The following is a 20596-nucleotide window of genomic DNA, read 5'->3' as shown; positions in this document are numbered from 1 at the left end:
CATTCTGCGCAGAACCGGATGTTGTGAATTAGACGCGCGTGCGGCAAGACAAGCGTTGACACACGCGGAACAAGTTGCTCGTCATTGCAGAGTATGTGGTTGCTGGGATTGTCTTTGGGATGAAGGGTTGGGATATAAATGTTGGTGGGATTGTCTTTGGGATGTAGGATTGGGATATAAATGTTGGTGGGATTGTCTTTGGGATGTAGGATTGGGATATAAATGTTGGTGGGATTGTCTTTGGGATGTAGGATTGGGATATAAATGTTGGTGGGATTGTCTTTGGGATGTAGGGTTGTGATGGTGCTATTGGTGGGATTGTCTTTGTGATGTAGGATTGGGATAGCGCTATTGGTTGGATCGTCGTTGGGATAAAGAGTGTTGAAGAAAAGTTGGTGGGATTGTCTTTGGGATGAAGGATTGTGATGGAGCAGTTGGTGGGATTGTCTTTAGGATGTAAGTTGGGATATAAATGTTGGTGGGATTGTCTTTGGGATGTAGGATTGGGATATAAATATTGGTGGATTGTATTTGGGATAAGGATTGTGGAAGAAAAGTTAGTGGGATTGTCTTCGGGATGTAATTTGGGATAGAAAAGTTGGTGGTATTGACTTTGGGATGTAGGATTGGGATATAAATGTTGGTGAGATTGTCGTTAGGATAAATGATTTGATATTGACTTTGGGATGTAGGACTGTGATAGTGAACTTAGTGGGTTGTCTATAGGTCGTAGGATTGTATGATACAATCTTTCAGTAACAAACTGACTTAAAACTTGGCTTTACATCACTACAAAATGCCCTAAAAACTGGACTTAAAATAAACTAAACGGTACCTTATGTCTAGTAATTTGTAGTTACTGTCAAATTTTCAAAAAATATTATCTATATTACAAATTGGACTTAAAAACTATTCTCTACATTATAAATTTATACTAAAAACTATACCACAAATTAACAAAATTAACAGTACTATAAGTCGACCAAAAACAATATTGTTTTTCACTAAGTAGCTGAAACCCTATATTCACTGTGTGTACGACAATTTGGGATACCGATACCCTGTTCGATAACTCACCAAATTCGATCAAGTTTCCTGTCAGTTACAACCTAACACGTCTACTTCATTAACTAGAACAAAAAGATTTTAAAACAAACGTTGTTTAAGCCTTTCACCACATTGATCAGAGACAAGGATGATATACATTCCTATGTTAATGTATTCTAATTTATGAGCGAGTGAACTTAATCTATTTTACTAAAGCTCTGAAGCATACGAGTAAAGATCGGACAGATATTTTTGATGTATCTGACTTTATCTATTTCATCTACAGCTATAGATCGCGCACACATCCCACACAGAGCTTCACAATATTTTCTATTCAATGCAATTTTCTATTTACTTCTGTTGTATGAATGATTGGAAGCTGTCAGCAGCACTAACACGATGAGAAGGGGGAGGGGGTGCAACACGGTGAGTTACTGCAACGCGACACCCCCACCTTGTGACGTCACACGAAAATTTTTCAGTATCTCCACAATGAGGAGAGAGGGATGTAACACATTGAGTTACACACCGTGTGACGCCCCACCTAGTGACTCCCCAATTAGTGACGCCCCACGTAATGACACCCCACATAGTTACACCCCTCCTAGTGAAGCCCCATCTAGTGATGTTCCCACCCAGTGACCCACCACGTAGTGACGCCCAACCTAGTAACACCCCACCTAGTGGTACCCCAACTTGTGGCACCCCGGCTTAGTGACACCCTACCTAGTGACACCCCGCCTAGTGACACCCTATCTAGTGACACCCCACCTAGTGACACCCTACCTAGTGACACCCCGCCTAGTGACACCCTATCTAGTGACACCCCACCTAGTGACGCCCTACCTAGTGACACCCCGCCTAGTGACACCCCACCTAGTGACACCCCACCTAGTGACACCCTACCTAGTGACACCCCGCCTAGTGACACCCTATCTAGTGACACCCCACCTAGTGACGCCCTACCTAGTGACACCCCGCCTAGTGACACCCCACCTAGTGACACCCCACCTAGTAACGCTCCACTTAGTGATGCCACTTGAAAAATGTCAGTAGCGCCACTATGAGGAGAGGGGGTGGGGGATGCAACACCCTGAATCACCTTGTGCCGCCCCAACTAGTGACACCCCACGTAGTGATATCCCACCTAGTGACACCCTACAAAGTCGCACACACCTGTGACACCCCACCTAGTGACACCCTACAAAGTCGCACACACCTGTGACACCCCACCTAGTGACACCCTACAAAGTCGCACACACCTGTGACACCCCACCTAGTGACACCCTACAAAGTCGCACACACCTGTGACACCCCACCTAGTGACACCCTACAAAGTCGCACACACCTGTGACACCCCACCTAGTGACAACCAGTCTAGTGACACCTAACCTAGTGACAACCAGTCTAGTGACACCCCGCATTGTGACCCCCCCCCCCCCCTCGCGACACCCCAACTATTCACACCCCACCAAGTTGCGCCCCACCTTCTGCCGCCTCAACTAGTGGCCGTACACCTACTGACACACACCTAGTGACCCTCACCTAGTGATTTCTACCTAGTGACGCCCCACCAAGTGTTACACCTTGAAAACGTTTAGTAGCTCGACGATGAGGAGGGGGTGGAGATGCAATATCGCAGCATGAGACACCCCACCTAGTGACGCCACTAGGAAACTGGTCGCTTTTGTAAAAGGCGTCAAGAATTAACAGGTTGGTACAGCAATCGCGCACAGGTACCCCACCAAGTCCTAAAGGTGTGTCTCAGGGGAGAATTTTAACAGTCTGATACATCTTACAGCCCAACCGAATCGGACAGATTATAGTTTATGTTTTCTTTAAAAATGCTAACCTGTTTCAGGAAACCATAGCACCAGCTTACAAAGACAAAAAAAAACCCACCTGACATTTGAAACTGTTTATAATCAGAATAATCTAATCACATCACCGTTCCTCGCGTCTTCTAAAAATAGATTTTTTATCAGCGGTTTAGATGTCTATGTACCTCTATAAAATGATAACACATTTTTGAATCTAGACATATTTATATAGAATATAAAATTAAGTTATGTAAAGAATTAAAATACCCAAAAGAAAGAACAAGCCGATATAGAAGAAAATGATGATGATGTAAAATAGACCCTGGGGTTATAGTTATGTTGATAATTTTGGGCATCGATGTAAAACTCGAGTACTGTATCATATTACACAAACACACACACATACACATACATTATATATAAATATATATATATATATATATATATATATATATATATATATATATATATATATATATATATATATATATAAGGTATCGCACCTGGCGCCAATATGTATAGATATACCACCGTCTTTGAAACCATCTTAAAGAACTGATTAAAAGAATTATAAAATGCTTGTAAATCTCCAACCAGCCAATCCTGAGTTATAAAAGTCAAGCCCCAGCCCGGCCGAGGTTCGCACTCTGTCAGGTGTTTGTTATTACAAGACAGGTAAGGTGAATTCGATTGAACTCACCTATGTTATTCAGGCCGTCGACCCAGCTAGGGGAGATGGGGCGAGGGGAGGGGGGTCTTTGTATAAATTTGTTTAAGATACCGGAGCAGGCTGGCACTGAAAGCTATTTCACCATGTTGGTATCAGAACATTTTTTTTTTCACGATAAGATTCTTCTTGGTGCGTTGTGATCTGTTTTTCTTCTTTTCGTTGTTTAGAATAACCAAATTCACTGTGTTCCTGTGTTTTTAATCTCCCGTGTTACATTACAGTATTGTTTGTTTCGTTAATACCCCAATACAAACAGGTTGGTGGAGGATGACGATGGCAGAACTCAGCTAGTACAACACAAATGTGAGATGGAAACTTTCTCGCTCTGGACAGAGAATGGGGGCGGCGTGGTCGAATAGGTAAAGCTCATTGCTGTTAAACCGAAAAGTTCTTGGTTGGACAAAGGCTATGGAAGTAAATCCAAAAAGAAAAGCAGGCTGAAATCGGAGTCAACATCCTCAATGGGGTATAACCTTTTGATACGTATTCTTAATTGTGATGGAGGCGTGGTCGAGTCGGCAAAAAAGCTCATGGTTGATAAATTCGAAAAAAGTCTCGAGTTCAAACCCTCTGGCAGATAAGGCTCGATCCCTTCCAACACTAAAAATTAAGAACGAAGAAGAAGAAGAGGACAGAGAAAAAACTAAAGAGGTCTCGACATAGTGCTGACCACAATATCCACTCGCATGCCGGGGGCAAAGAAACCGATGAACTCTACTCCACCTGAAACATAACCCTAAGGAACTTAACTTTATATTTAAAAATATACGCATTAGACTTTAATGTGAAATGTATTTTTGTTTTAAAATAAAAATCAGGCCATCATTTATGTTAGCCCAGGCAAAAAAAAAAAAAAAAAACAACCCCGAAAAAAGTGCACTGTCAGAAATATTTCCTTCACATCTGAAAGCCCCCTGATAAATATGGCACCCCGCGTGGGTAATGGCGCACGATTAGTTCTGCCCGCTTGAAGAAGATATCTACACGCAGACCTGACGTCAACTCATTAAGGCACCAGTCATCAGAGCAAACACGCGCCTCGATGCCTACCTGTAATTATTGCCCATCAAACTCTAAGACAACAGATATCAAACACAGCAGGACTAAAGTACACACACACACACACACGCACACGCACGCACACACAGACACACACACACGCACGCACACACACACACACACGCACATACACATTTTTATTACAGCTTTTTCGGTGAACGTTAACAAAAAAAAAATGGAGTTTATTATGATGGTGTACAAATAAACGAATAAAACAAAAAAATGACAGATTTAGGAAGGTAGGAAAAACATGCAAGTTTTGGATGAGCAGTAAAACAAAAAGTAAATTTACAGAACTTTTTTTTATTGGTGATCCAGGTATGAAATACGATTCCTGTATAAACAGGGCAATAAAAGAAAGAAAAAAAACTCCTCAGAAATATTAGTTTCGCATTTTTTATAAAAGATAGAATTGCGAGTTCAATATGACACTGTAGAGAAAGCTTCTAAAAATAGCCATAACATCAAACCAAAGCACTCAGCTCTTGTTTATAAACAATTCCTTTATTCCTAGTTAAAACAAAAATGGTTGAACGCGATTAAAGTCTGGCATCAGCCCGTCCATTTTGAGGATTAGCCCCCCTTTAAAGGATCGCCCACCTTTAAAGGATTTTTACTCCGCACATTTAATGTATTGTTCCACCACCCTTAAAGGATCCCTCCCCCAAAGGATCGTCTCCCTTAAAGGACCGTCTCCACCCCACCCCCCACCTTCCGTTCCCCCCTCCCCATTTATAGATTGTTTCATCCTAAAAGAATAGTCCACCCTTAAATGATCGTCTCGCCTCAAAGGACTCTCTCCATCTCTCCTCCCCGTAAAGGATCGTCACCCCCCCCCCCCTCTATAAAGAATAATCTCCTCTTAAATGATCGCCTCCCCTGCTTAAAACAAAATCGTCTCCCCCTTGAAGAAATCTCTCCCCCCCCCCCCTCCTTTTATTGACATCTGACATTTGATGGTTGCCAAGGTAAAGGTGGGGGCCGGGCTAGTGAGCCGGGGAATAAAACATCAGACGGAGACACACGCGCGCCCCCGGCACCCCACAACAACATAGACATATGGTCGCCCCTGGCACCCCACAACACAGGTACAGGGGGTGTGTTGACCTGCTGTCTTGACCTGTCGGGTCACCTCGACCTCCGTGAGTTCATGACCTGTTATCGCATCTCATCGCTGTAATACCTTACTCAACACATCCATTTCCTGTCTGCCTTTAACACTTGAGGTTGATCCGGCGTACTTTTATATTCATTCATCGTGGGTCTCTAACCATTCAACATTTAATACCTAATTTTGTTCAATGGCGAATAATCCCAGGGGATAAATTCACCTACAAAATATCTCAGCGACAAAAAAATCTCAGGTCAAAATAACCCAAGAGAAAGATGGGGAAGAACGTTTCATTTTATATAGTGTCCATTTGTTCTGATTATTTTTTTAATTAAAAAAAAAACAACAACAAAAAAAAAAAAAAAAGAAACCGTATCACAAAAAGAACTTCATTCATCTGAATAATACATATGTTAAAATATTGTGGTAAGTGGGCTGAAATAATGGCAAGTTAGCTGGCTTAAAATGACAAGACTATCCATAATTCAATAGGTCTATCCATGATTCAATAGGTTTATCTAGGATTCAATAGGTCTACCCATAATTCAAGAGGTCTACCCATGATTCAGTAGGTCTACCCATAATTCACTAGGTCTACCCATAATTCAATAGGTCTATCCATCTTCTTCTTCTTCTTCGTTCTTAATTATTAGTGTTGAAGGGGATCGAGATTTATCTGCCAGTGGGTTCGAATTTATCAACCTTGAGCTTTTTGCCGACTCGACCACGCCTCCAACACAAATTAAGCGTTACGTGTCAACTGTTTATGCGCCATTGAGGCCATTGACTCCGAGGTCTATCCATGATTCAATAGGTTTATCTATGATTCAATAGGTCTACCCATAATTCAATAGGCCTACCCATGATTCAATAGGTCTACCCATAAGTCAATAGGTCTATCCATGATTCAATAGGTCTACCCTTGACTCAATAAGTCAATCCTTATTTAATCGGTAAATCCTTGATTCAATAGGTTTATCGTTGATTGTATAAGTCTGTCCTTAAATCAACAGTTTTATTGATTGAATAAGTCTATTCTTGATTCAGTAGGTCTATCCATCATTTAATGTCAACTCTTGTTTGAGAAGGTCTATCCTTAATTCACTATATTTTGTTTCAAACGTTTAGAAAACATGTTGATGTTACAGAAAAAAACAACGGACAAGTTATTTGGCAGCAAATAGGCTAAGTCCCGAGTGTGCAGGATAAAAAAAAGTGATTTAAATTGTTGATGAGTTGCTGACACATTCCCATGTTGCTTCACTCCTCAACCTGCCGCAGAACGAGGTGCATTATGTGCAATACTCACCCACGTCAATCACACGGCAGGACAAAGGTTAAGGGGTGGAATAACAGGTGATGGTGTAGTCGATGTGTGTGGGATGAAAATGTTGTTGTGTTTTCTCTCTCTCTCTCTCTCTCTCTGTGTGTGTGTGTGTGTGTGTGTGTGTGTGTGTGTGTGTGTGTGTGTGTGTGTGTGTGTGTGTGTGTGGAAGTATGCTTCGGTGTAGGTACAATGGTATTTGTATGTGTGTAGGTACTTTATATGTGTGTGGTTAAATGGTGTGGGGTTCTTTACTTCGTGTGTGGCTGTGTGTTTGGTTATGTTCACATTTTGTGTGGTTTAAGATGTTTTCTTATTTTTACTATGTGTGGTTAAAAATGTGATGTTATTTACTACGGGTGTATAAGGTTAAAGGTGTTGGGTTATTTACTAAGTGTGTGTGTGTGGTTAATGGTGTTTTTTTTACTGTGTGTGTGTGTGGTTGAAATTATTTGTTTATTTACGTTGTGTGTGTGCGGTTAAAAGTGTTTAGTTATTTACTTCGTGTGTGTGAGATATTTGCTGTGTGGTTAAAAATGTTGGGTTATTTATTAAGTTTGTGTGCATTATTTACTATGTGTGAGGTTAAAGGAGTTAAGATAATTACTAAGTGTGAGTGTGGTTAAAAGTGTTGAGTTATTTACTACATGTGTGTGTCAACATCTAATTATCTTATTTGTGTGGTTGTAAATATGATGATATTTTGTGTGTGTGTGAGTGTAGCAAGCGTGTATGTGGTTATGGAAGTGCTGACTTTATGTGCAGATGTGGAACACATATGGCAACACATTAAACAACACAGATGAAACCGACGACAAAACTCATGCCTAAATATAACACAGCCCTGTTTTATCCACCCGAAACAGCAGAGCGAGACGTAAACATTAGGTGCACCATGCTACACGGGAATCACGTGTCTCATGACTCAACGTGCTGCAACAACAAACAGTAAACACCCCCACCCCTCAGCCACCCCCACCCCTCAGACACCCCCACCCCTCAGCCACCCCCACCCCTCAGCCACCCCCACCCCTCAGCCACCCCCACCCCACCGTGCTCCCACTTTGATGGCAAAAAGCTTTGGTTTTATCCAATTAGTCAGTTTAGTCAAAATTTTATGCGTTTATTTTCGTTAATTAGTAGCAAAATGAGTTCATGAAAAACAAATTATAAATAGACTACGTGTATTTTTACTTTTTTTTCCCAACATTATTTTCTCAGCCAAATGTGTCTGTTACTTTTTTTATATTAAAAAAAAAGATTCACAAATTAAATTTACAGATGAGAAGTTTTTAGAACATTGAAGAATAGTATCTTTTTAGCAGATAACGTTTTTAAATTCAGATTATTAATAACAGAAAACTCTACATCAATTTTTATTTTATTTTAAAAAAATATTTTATATTAGTTTTTAACATTTGAAAGGGAGGGAGCAATTTTCATTTTGAGAGATCAACTCACACTGTTATTAGTGTTATATTGTAATTCTACCATAATTAAAAAGTTAATGAGACAGGCTATTATGGAGGAAGCGACACAGACTTGCCATTTCGTTTCGAGCCCATGCCATCAAATATTCATTGGTTGTGGCTCGTCATTGCCCTTTAACAGATCATTGCTCACTTTAATTAGCAAATAAAATGACAACTATAGCTACCCCCCCCCCCCCTCCTACTCCCCTAACCTAGCCCTATAAAAACTACTAGGCCACTAGTCTATTTTGTACCGATCTAACTATTAAACTATCACTTTAGTGATCACATTAAAATATTGTTTCTTTTTTGCCATTAATTAATTTAATTTCAGCGAATAATCCTATGCACAGATTTTCAGTTTGTAGTTTAAAAAAAACAAATTTGATCTTACAAGAGTTTTAAGATTGTGGTAAGCATGCACAAAGTACAACATTGTACACATTTACAGAAGTAGATTTAGTGTATTTGTCATTCGGAGTGTTTAATTTTATAATTTAAATTTAGCAACAATAATATTCAAAAATATTTTCGTTGGTCATTCTAACTAAAACAAATTCTCTCATACACAAAAAAATATACGCATAAATCTGAGTGAGTGGTATAGTTAGGGACAGTTAGGGTATGAGAAAAGGGCATGGTTGCAATTTTTTCTTCTAAATTAGTTTTGAAGAAGGCGTTGAAAAAAATAAATTGTTTTTTGTGTGGATTATGGATGTGCATGTTTATGTGTGTGATAAAATCTAAAATAGTTAAAAATAAATAACAAAACAAAAGTTACTTGTTTCGTTTCTTTAATGAGAATCATTTTTGATGGAAAGGACAACTATGATGTCAATCGAAGTTGGTTCTATATTTAAACCGTGAACACGTGACCGGGTTGTTGTGCTCCTCACAGCTACATCCGGTCCAGAACCACTTCTCTCTGCCCCAGTCCCTGACGTCAACCATCCTGACGCTGTGGTCAACCCACGGGTCTGTGGTCAGCATGTACAGCGGGTTGTACCCGGGGCAGGGCTGGATGTCTGGAAGAGAAGGGGTGGGGGTGAGTAGTGGGGTCATACATCTGCTAGGGGGGTGGGGAGTAGTGGTGTCATAAATCTGCTAGGGGGGTGGGGTGAGTAGTGGTGTCATAAATCTGCTAGGGGGTGGGGGGAGTAGTGGTGTCATACATCTGCTAGGGGGTGGGGGGAGTAGTAGGGTCATACATCTGCTAGGGGGGGTGGGGTGAGTAGTGGTGTCATAAATCTGCTAAGGAAAGGGGGGTGGAGTGAGTAGTGGGGTCATAAATCTGCTAGGGGGGTGGGGTGAGTAGTGGGGTCATAAATCTGCTAGTGGGGGTGGGGTGAGTAGTGGGGTCATAAATCTGCTAGTGGGGATGTGGGGAGTAGTGGTGTCATAAATCTGCTAGGGGGGTGGGGGTGTAGTGGTGTCATAAATCTGCTAGTGGGGTGGGGTGAGTAGTGGTGTCATAAATCTGCTAAGGGGGGTGGGGTGAGTAGTGGGGTCATAAATCTGCTAGGGGGGTGGGGTGAGTAGTGGGGTCATAAATCTGCTAGTGGGGGTGGGGTGAGTAGTGGGGTCATAAATCTGCTAGTGGGGATGTGGGGAGTAGTGGTGTCATAAATCTGCTAGGGGGGTGGGGGTGTAGTGGTGTCATAAATCTGCTAGTGGGGTGGGGTGAGTAGTGGTGTCATAAATCTGCTAAGGGGGGTGGGGTGAGTAGTGGGGTCATAAATTTGCTAGTGGGGGGGGGGGGTGAGTAGTGGTGTCATAAATCTGCTAGGGGGTGGAGGGAGTAGTGGTGTCATAAATCTGCTAGGGGGGTGCGGTGAGTAGTGGTGTCATAAATCTGTTGGGGGGTGAGTAGTGGGGTCATAAATCTGCTAGTGGGGTGGGGGGGGGGTGAGTAGTGGTGTCATAAATCTGCTAGGGGGGTGGGGTGAGTAGTGGTGTCATAAATCTGCTAGTAGGGGGGGGGTGAGTAGTGGTGTCATAAATCTGCTAGGGGGGTGGGGTGAGTAGTGGGGTCATAAATCTGCTAGTGGGGGTGGGGTGAGTAGTGGGGCTAAAATCTGCTAGTGGGGGTGTGGGGAGTGGTGGTGTCATACATCTGCTAGGGGGTGGGGGGAGTAGTGGTGTCATAAATCTGTTAGGGGGGTGGGGGTGTAGTGGTGTCATAAATCTGCTAGTGGGGGGGGGGGTGAGTAGTGGTGTCATAAATCTGCTAGAGGGGTGGGGTGAGTAGTGGGGTCATAAATTTGCTAGTGGGGGGTGAGTAGTGGTGTCATAAATCTGCTAGGGGGGTGGAGGGAGTAGTGGTGTCATAAATCTGCTAGGGGGGTGGGGTGAGTAGTGGGGTCATAAATCTGTTGGGGGAGGGGTGAGTAGTGGGGTCATACATCTGCTAGAGGGTGGGGGGGCGCACCATGTGACACTATCCAATGAAAGGAGGGGGCACCAATACGGTATTAACTTGTTTTAATGAGAAAATCTGCTTTTCTAAGTTATTTTAATTATTTATGAATTCTATATACGTCGAGAGGCTATCTAGGAAGGGTGGCACCAAATTGCATGTAGTTTTAATAATGGATGGCCTGGCTGTATCCAAGATTTTTTTTTTCGTGTGTGGGTTTTTTCTTTAAAAACAAACAAACCAAATTCCTATTTGAAAGTAATTTGAGACTATATCATCAACAAAAATCGACATTTAATTTTTAAAAAAAGGGCGTTAAAAGGACTCCCAAATTACAGGATTATTTAGTTCCAGAAAGTATTATTTTCAACCAAAGTAGAATAAGATTTTTTTTTATCTGTCAAGCACGAATTTACTACCAATTTTATTTTTACATTTTTATTACAAGAAATCTGTCCAATACATGTTAGCCCCCAAAGCTTTTACTACTGTAGTTCAATAAGGGACATTTTGTTACTTTACTTTTATTCCTTTTTAAACTTGTGTTTTTTAAAATTAAAATGCAAAAGCGTTATACTTTTTAAAAAAAGTAAACATTTTTAAAAAATGCCAATATTTATAAATTAGCTGGTAGAGAGCTGGACTGCTAACCCGAAAGCCTCGAATTCGAATCTGAGTTCAAGTCAGTAGACCGTCCCTGAGTCCACCCAACTCTGATGGGTACCTAATTCACGTTGGGGAAATTAAAGACGGCTGTGCATAGCGCTGACCACACAATCCCTTCATATGCCGAGGTCACAGAAAAAGGTAAACTCTACTTCACTTGCCCCATAGAGCGTCAGGTTGGTATATACTTGTAGGTAATTTAGAAAACCAAGAACCACAAAACAACAACTAAAAACCGCTGTAAGTATACGCCCAAGATAAATAAGCCCTCATCTTACTGTAGTAGAGGGCTCTGTTCATCATGGTCATTGTTGCCGGGTTGTAGGCCTTGGGAAACGACTTGTCCACACAGTTGGCCACTTGTCGGATCTTTTCTTGGGCCTGCAGGGCTTCGATCCCGTCACTTACACCTAGGTTCTGAGGGGTGGGGCGGGGACATTAAAGTTAATCTAACATAATGTTCTGGGGGAGGGGGGTGTTTAGGAATTAAATGATGAGCTAACATGATGCAGTACCTTGTGTCCATCGCGTCTTTCACTCAGCCCTCACCCCCCCCTCTCAATCGCTAAACAAATGCATAAGCGAACACAGTCCCATTGTCTACAAAATGGACTGGTGGCATTTATGATGGTTTAGAACATATTTTATGTTAATTATGTGGGCGGATAAAACACGATACGTTTCTCAGCTAATTTGACTTTTTGTCTGTTTAACTCTCTGAAAGTTCGACCAAAGTTCACCAACCCACTCAGACTGCCCATGACAGTATGGTAACATTTCGACTCTCTGAAAGTTGGACCATAATTCATCAACTCAGACAGCCCAAGACAGTATGGTAACATTTCGACTCTCTGAAAGTTGGACCATAATTCATCAGCTCAGACAGTCCAAGACAGTATGGTAACATTTCGACTCTCTGAAAGTTTGACCATAGTTTATCAACTCAGACAGCCCAAGACGGTATGGTAACATTTCGACTCTCTGAAAGTTCGACCATAATTCATCAACTCAGACAGCCCAAGAAAGTATGGTAACATTTCGACTCTCTGAAAGTTTGACCATAATTCATCAACTCAGACTGCCCAAAACGGTATGGTGACATTTCGACTTTCTGAAAGTTCGACCATAGTTCATCAACTCAGACAGCCCAAGAAAGTATGGTAACATTTCGACTCTCTGAAAGTTGGACCATAATTCATCAACTCACTCAGACAGCCCAAGACGGTATGGTAACATTTCGACTCTCTGAAAGTTCGACCATAGTTCATCAACTCAGACAGCCAAAGCACTACTTCATACAGTATGGCAACTACCGTGTAAGATATGATTTGTTATTCTACGCGTTGGCTGTCTTGGATATACTTGTTGTCATTAGCCCCAAACATTGCGACTACCTCCTGATTACATGTCATCAGGTTTCGAGTCAACAAACATGAGTTAGAAATACAGGTGTTGCTATTTGCTAGGCTTGCGGATGATGTACTTTCTATGCGTGTGGTTAATATACTTTCCATGCGTGTGGCAAGTGTACTTTCTATGTGTGTGGCTAATGTACTTTAAGTGTGGTTGGCAAATATACTTTCTATGTCTGTGGCAAATGTATTTTCTATGCATATTTTTCTTCTTCTTCCTCGTTCTTAAGAGGGTTCGAACTCGAGACTTTTCGTTATAACAACTATGAGCTTTATAGACTCGACCACGCCGACCACCTATATGAATATGACAAATGTACTTTCTAAGCATTTGGTATATGTTCTTTCTATGCTTGTTGCAAAAGTACTTTCAGTGCATGCGGCAAGTCAACTTAATATGCGTATGTCTAATGCCGTGCCAGCACCAAATATTGAAATCGACGTAGACAAAAGCAGTATTTATTCCAGACCTTTTTTCTCCGGGGGGGGGGGGGGGCGGCACTTGAAATAGTATATATTTTCTATATAAATTTCGCGGTAGATCTTCTTCTTCGATAGGGCAGAGTCCCCCTCCCCCCGAAGAGATGCCTGGAAGAAACTCAGGACAAAAGTTTCACAACAAAACCGATACGGTCAAATGCTGACAAGACAAAAAAGCCGACATGGATAGAAACCGATGTGTTCAAAAATTCGAAATTGACAAAAACCGGCATTTGCCGAGGCCGAAATGACTCAATGCCGACTGAAAACAAACTTAACCTACGCCTCCGTCAGCATTCTTCCTTAACCAAAATATATATAAAAAAATCTTTTAGCCACTTTATATTCTCTTTACCAATTTCTTTGCCAGACCAAACACATTTTTGGCGCACACCCCGGGGCTATAAATAAATAGTGTCTGACATTCACCAAATCGACGAGAGCCCTATCAAGGGGAGGTTACTCAACCACACTGTGTTCACGTTTCACAGACACGTCGGCGCTTCCGGCGGAAATGGCGGCCATTGATATTTTCTACCTAGATCATCCACAAAGATTTCCTGACCGGTGACTTTGTACTCGTGTTCCGGAGTTGAGGCTGGTAATTGGTGAGGTGGGGAGGGAGGTGGGTTTTGATGTAAACAGAGAGGGACCGGAGGGGACGTGTAAGGTGAGGTAATAGGAGGAGGAGACGACAGAGGTTCTACTCTAGGGAGAATTAAGGTAGCGTTTGGTGTAAACAACGGAGAAATACAATCACAAGGGATATGGTGATACACATACATATATATATATGTATATATGTATATATATATATATATATATATATATATATATATATATATATATATATATATATATATATATATATATATATATATATATATATATACATATATATATATATATATATATATATATATATATATATATATATATATATATATATATATATATATATATATATATATATATATATATATATATATATATATATATATATATATATATATATATATATATATATATATATATATATATATATATATATATATATATATGAATGAAACAAAACGAAAGTACCTGAAGACCAACCGCATCCAGGCGTATTAATTTTCTGCCGTCGATTCGATGATCAAGCAAGACGTTAGCCGTCTCATGAAAACAGTTGTTGGAGGCCCATCTCGCTGCCTGTGTGGGGGTGAGGAGTGTTGGGGGGGGGGGGGGTCAGATAAACAAAAACAGAATGAGACGCCAATCAATACATATTTTGTTGTAGGAAGGTAAAGGGTTAAAGAGTACATCCCTGTTTAGTGAGCTGGGAGTGGTAGGGTTAAATGAACACGATGCGCTTTATGATGGTGGAAATAACGTAGGCGATGTTGTATTACACGGTATGTTAATCAACTATGGTCCTTCAGTTCTTAATATTTGTATTTGCACCTAATCGCGATTTGGAGGTGAATGGTTTGACACGCACAAAAAAGATAAAGTTTCCTCTTTTGTTTTCAACAAAAAATGGAGTACTTGAGGTTAAACATTTGATGTGTGTGCATTTTTGTTTTAATTTGAAAGTGGGGGCTGGATCGATCTAACCAGCTTGGGTTCCGAACACGCGGCTTGCGAATTATTATCTCGCTCTCTACCGCTAGACCACGCCACTCCTCCTAGGATTAGTACTTTTATTCCATGGGTAAAACAATATACCCCGTTGACAGACGATAGGCTAGAAAAGCTGGTTCCAAATGGTTGTTGCCAGAAAGGATATTTTTTCAACCAAAATTGAATATTATTTAACATTTGTGTAATAAGTACAAAATGGCTTCAGCTTTGTTTAAGACTAGAAATATACAAACAAATAATTACAAGTAATATAATAGTAATTTAGTTAACACTTTTATTTTTAATTTGGATTTGTCGCGTCAGGGTGTGGTGGTGATAGGGGGGGGGGTGTTTTGATGTCTAATATAAAAAAAAACTACTATGCTATACCCGATTGACCAGTACTGTGTATTTTATCATGAAAAACAATTGTTATGATTGTCATTGTTTTACTTTTCTTGGCCATTCCTGTTGACCGCAAACGAGGGGTTGAGGGCGGTTTTAAAAAAAATATTTGAGTTGATACAATAATTCTAAAATTATTTTCAACGGCTTATCTTCAATACAAAAATATGTAATCGATGGTGCTCAAACGGCTTTAATTTTTTTTAAATGTAAATATAATTTTTATCACTTGCAATTTTTTTTTAAAGATATTAATTTTTTAGTATCTTCTTCTTCTTCTTCGTTCTTAATTTTAGTGTTGGAAGGGATCCCACTCCAAAACAATTAAGGATACGAGTCAGCTAGTTATGCGCCATTGAGGCCATTGACTCAGATTTCAGCCTGCTTTTCTTTTTGGTTTTGCTGCCATAGCCTTTGTCCAACCAAGGACAAACTACAAGGCAGCAGTTGTTTGATTCTGGAGTTGTCTCTCCTAGAAGAGTTGCTGTCCCCAGCTAACGAGCCTCATCTGCCCGATTAAAAAAAATCTTTTAGTTTGATTTCATCGACTTTCCAAGCCTACTCTCCCCCCTCTTTCAACCAACCTCAAACATATCCCAGGTGTTGGCGCCGCTCGGGGCGAACCGCGGCTCGTGGGGTTCCAGGGGGTTGGGCACGATCCTGAACTCCAGGGGCGGGTAGGCGCAGCTCCAGGTGGCGAAGTTGTCCCGGTCCTTCTTGTGGGCCCGCAGGTTCCGCCGCGAGTTCTCCTTCTGCTCCGCGTTGTTCCAGTCGCCGTCTGGTTTTACTCTGGACATGGCTGGGTCGGCTGGTCACTTACTACGGACTGGGCTAACTGTTCCCTGGTCACTTACTACGGATTGGGATAACTGTTCCCTGGTCACTTACGCCGGATTGGGCTAGCTGTTCCCTGGTCACTTACTACGGACTGGGCTAGCTGTTCCCTGGTCACTTACGCCGGACTGGGCTAGCTGTTCTCTGGTCACTTACTACGGACTGGGCTAACTGTTCCCTGGTCACTTACACCGGACTGGGCTAGCTGTTCCCTGGTCACTTACTACGGACTGGGCTAGCTGTTCCCTGGTCACTTACGCCGGACTGTCAAAGGCTGGGCTAGCTGTTCCCGGGTCACTTACACCGTGGGTCAGCTGTTCTCTGGTCACTTACACCGGACTGTCAACGGCTGGGCTAGATGTTTCCCGGTCACTTAGGCTGTGGGTCAGCTGTTCCCGGGTCACTTACGCCGGACTGTCAATGACTGGGCTAGCTGTTCCACGGTCAATTACGCTGGGGTCGTCAAACGATGGAGACAAGCAGACTTCTGGAGGAAGGTGCTCGGTAGTTGGTGGTCTGGATGGTAAGTTCAAGGTAAAAAAAAAAAACACTTTAGAATTTGTACCCAGAGATGTAGCGACCCATTCCGGTCAGAGGCGTAGCGAGGGGGGGGGGGGGGGACACATGTCCCCGGGCGCCGACCTTAGGGGGGCGCCAAATTGAAAGTTTGAGAAGGGTGCAAATGAAAAGTTCGATGGGGGTGCAAATCGAAAGTTTGAAGGGGGGGGGTGCAAATGAAAAGTTCGAGGGGGCAGTGCAAATCGAAAGTTTGAGGGGGGGGGGGTGCAAATCGAAAGTTTGAAGGGGGGGTGCAAATGAAAAGTTCGAGGGGGGGGGGCGCAAATCGAAAGTTTGTCCCCGGGCTCCGGGAGGGGTCGCTACGCCTCTGATTCCGGCGCCCGGTGCTAACTATCGACCACCCCCTACCCTTCATTCACGTTGGTGAAAAAGAGCATCCCCCCACACACCCAAGTTGGAAAGGTTAGTGGCGCTTTTTACCAACCACAATAACAATTTTTGTGTGTGTGCCACATAATTGATGTAGGAAACAGTTAAATCAGCGCGTAAAGACTTGTAACCTTTTACTTTCTTAACTTTACCTGTGTATAATTACAACTTAAATAGAGGCTTACTTTTAATTTATTTTCTACACCCGTTGGTGGCACTATGGGTCTGAGCCATGGCGGCGACCCGCCCCCCCCCCCCCCCCCCCGCCCCCATTCGTCAGCTACGCCCCAGGTTGTACAAAACCTAACCCAAACCCTACCACTACTCCTATTTTAAACCCTATCCAAGATCTTAACTTTTACCATAATATCTAAACCTTATTCTCAATTCCAACCATGAATCTAACCCTGAACATGTAGGCCAATCAGATCGTTATAGGGCTGGTAAGTAGGTCACCAAGCAGTTCTATGGCTCATGTAGGTTTTATTGAGCCGTAGAACTGGTTGGTGACCTACTTACCAGCCCTATAGTGATCCTAATCCCAAACCTGTCTAAATATTTCTCACTCAATACTAAAGACAGAGTCTTACTTTACTCCTTAAGGATACTGCATTGTCTTAACAATACTACATTTTTCCAACGATACCGTTCACCTATGGAAACTGCGTTTTCCCAACGATACTACTGCGTTTTAGAAACGATACCGCTCACCTATGCGTTTTTTCAACGATACCGTTCACTTATGGATACTGCGTTTTTCCAACGATACCGTTCACCTATGGATACTGCGGTTTTCCAACGATACCGTTCACCTGTGGATACTGCGTTTTTCCAACGATACCGTTCACTTATGGATACTGCGTTTTTCCAACGATACCGTTCACCTATGGATACTGCGTTTTTCCAACGATACCGTTCACTTTTGGATACTGCGTTTTTCCAACGATACCGTTCACTTATGGATACTGCATTTTCCCAATGATAATAGGATGTTCTAACAATAATTTCCCATCTACAGTTATGACCTATGTAAGATTAATGGTTCTATTTTCGTGATGCATTGTCCGACAAGAATGGTCTTTTCGAGATGGGCCAGCATTGGGTTTAGGACTGAAGTCTCATTATAATATTTAAAACATAACAAGAGATAACGCACTCAGACTGTATACATATACTATATAAGATAATTGAAATATTAAATAAAACGTTCACATAGTTAATTCGGCCTACCTATCGGTTCTGATACTATGAGGCTATTCTGGTTTATGTATCCTTATGATTCTGATATTTTGATGACTGTTCGAATGTAGAAAAATGAACTGTTTTCTTGATTGTGGACTACATAATAATTTTGATACCAGCTTACGGTACGATGTAAATAAAGAGTGAAGGGCAATCTATTTCTAGAACGGAAGTTGTCATTACGCGCAAAAATCTTGTTGTATAAAATGGGATAGATCCGATATAAAGCATTTTCAATACATCACATGTCTTATGCGGAACAAGAACAATACGTATCTTTTTTAATGTCTCGTGTACGGAACTTAGAGGGAGTATTGTAATCGTGCATACAATTGAAATCGACATTGTGACAAAACTAGACGTTTTACATCTACCTGTGTCAAAAAAAAAAAAAAAAAAAAAAAAATTGTAATTGTGTGTGTGTATGTGCGTAAATGTGTAACCTCATTAGGTGGACGATGCTTCATATATATTTACAAAATCTTATATGCTGGATATCTGTCGACTTTTGAGAAGTAGTATTTTATTTCAACATTTCTGTAGCCCATACAAGTAAAATTGAAAATTACTGTTTCTCGATTTCTGATTTAAAGTGAAGGTTTAAAGTGTAAGCGCACTATGATGTCACAAGAAACAGTAACCTAACCTAACCTAACCTAACCTAACCTAACCTAACCTAACCTAACCTAACCTAACCTAACCTAACCTAACCTAACCTAACCTAACCTAACCTAACCTAAACTAACCTAACCTAACCTAACCTAAACTAACCTAACCTAACCTAACCTAACCTAACCTAACCTAACCTAACCTAACCTAACCTAACCTAACCTAACCTAACCTAACTTAACCTAACCTAACCTAACCTAACCTAACCTAACTTAACCTAACCTAACCTAACCGCACCTTAGCCAGGATTAAATTTGTAGTTCGAGATTGTAGAACGAGATTTTATTTTGATAACGTTTAAGACAATTTTGATTTAATTTTAAATATTTTTATATGTGTAGCTGAAGTTTATTTTTGGATCTCTCTACCTCTTTGGCTGTTTTCTTTTTTATCTCTAGATCACTCGGAGATATTTCCTGGCATATTCAATTTTCTATATTCTCTCTCTCTCTCTCTCTCTCTCTCTCTCTCTCTTTCTCTCTCTCCCTCTATCATTATTTTTCTTTTTCTCCCTTCCTCCTTTTCTCTTTTTCTCGTTTTCTCTCTCACTATCTTTTTCGCTTTCTCTCTTTCTTTCTTTCTCTCTTTCTTTCTCTCTATCCTTTTCTCTCTTTCTCACTGTCTCTTTGAAAAGCTTTTACGTCAAGAGCAACAATTCTCGAGAAAGTGGACCCCGTAGACTTTAATGAGATAAATTTGACTCTGAACACAGTGGAAAATGTGACAACAATACGGCCCTTGTGTCTAGTCATAGCCCCCCCCCCCCCCCACACTCACTCATCTCTGGGCCTTAATGCAAATGTTCTTTATTTTTTTTTTTATGGACTCCAGTCATAGCCCACATTAGTGAAATCCAAGCACAAAGTTTCCTCTTTCGAACCTGAAGTCCATAAATGTAAGTGTTCAAAACATACTCAAGTTTTGTTCTACCGTGGCTGTCCTTCTATTGTACGAGGGTTTGATCATCAAGGCCATAACTATAGACTAAATCAGTATCTTCAACAACAGCAACGGAAAATTACATTAAAATTTTTTTTTAAATAAAAAGTCTTGTTCTACAGTGTCTGTCCTTCTATTGTACGAGGGTTTGATCATCAAGGCCTTGACTATATCAGTATCTGTAACAGCAGCAACAAAAAATTACATATACGTATAGACTATATTATAATCTCCGTTAAAATACTGATATCAACACGGTATTATATTTGCAAGTAGAGACAGGGATACATTTATCTTTTTCAACGAGAACTCAGTTTGTGTTGGGAGGAAAATGAAAGTTAGCTAGAGCTAACTTTTATTAACCATGTTCACAATAACTGATTTAAATAAAAAGTTAACAAAAGGGTTGATGGCACTGGC

General features: G+C 41.1%; 1 protein-coding gene across 1 annotated transcript; it reads right to left on the bottom strand.

Annotated features, from left to right (window-relative positions):
* Positions 1–9352: 9352 nt before the first annotated feature.
* LOC131942613 (uncharacterized) lies at positions 9353–16678 on the bottom strand. Its single transcript, XM_059302499.1, has 5 exons — positions 16652–16678; positions 16129–16342; positions 14621–14728; positions 11924–12062; positions 9353–9588 (listed from the first exon to the last, which is right to left on the bottom strand). Exons 2-5 carry the CDS (start codon positions 16339–16341, stop codon positions 9398–9400), a joined length of 651 nt encoding a protein of 216 aa, XP_059158482.1. The 5' UTR covers position 16342; positions 16652–16678; the 3' UTR covers positions 9353–9397.
* Between the last annotated feature and the right edge of the window lie 3918 nt (positions 16679–20596).

The sequence above is a fragment of the Physella acuta genome, unplaced genomic scaffold (assembly GCF_028476545.2).
Source record: "Physella acuta isolate Inbredline_101_S28 unplaced genomic scaffold, ASM2847654v3 ptg000414l, whole genome shotgun sequence".
In the NCBI taxonomy this organism is placed as follows: Eukaryota; Metazoa; Mollusca; class Gastropoda; family Physidae; genus Physella; species Physella acuta.
Note: the sequence above shows the minus strand (reverse complement) of the source record. Positions and strands in the feature narration are given on the sequence as shown.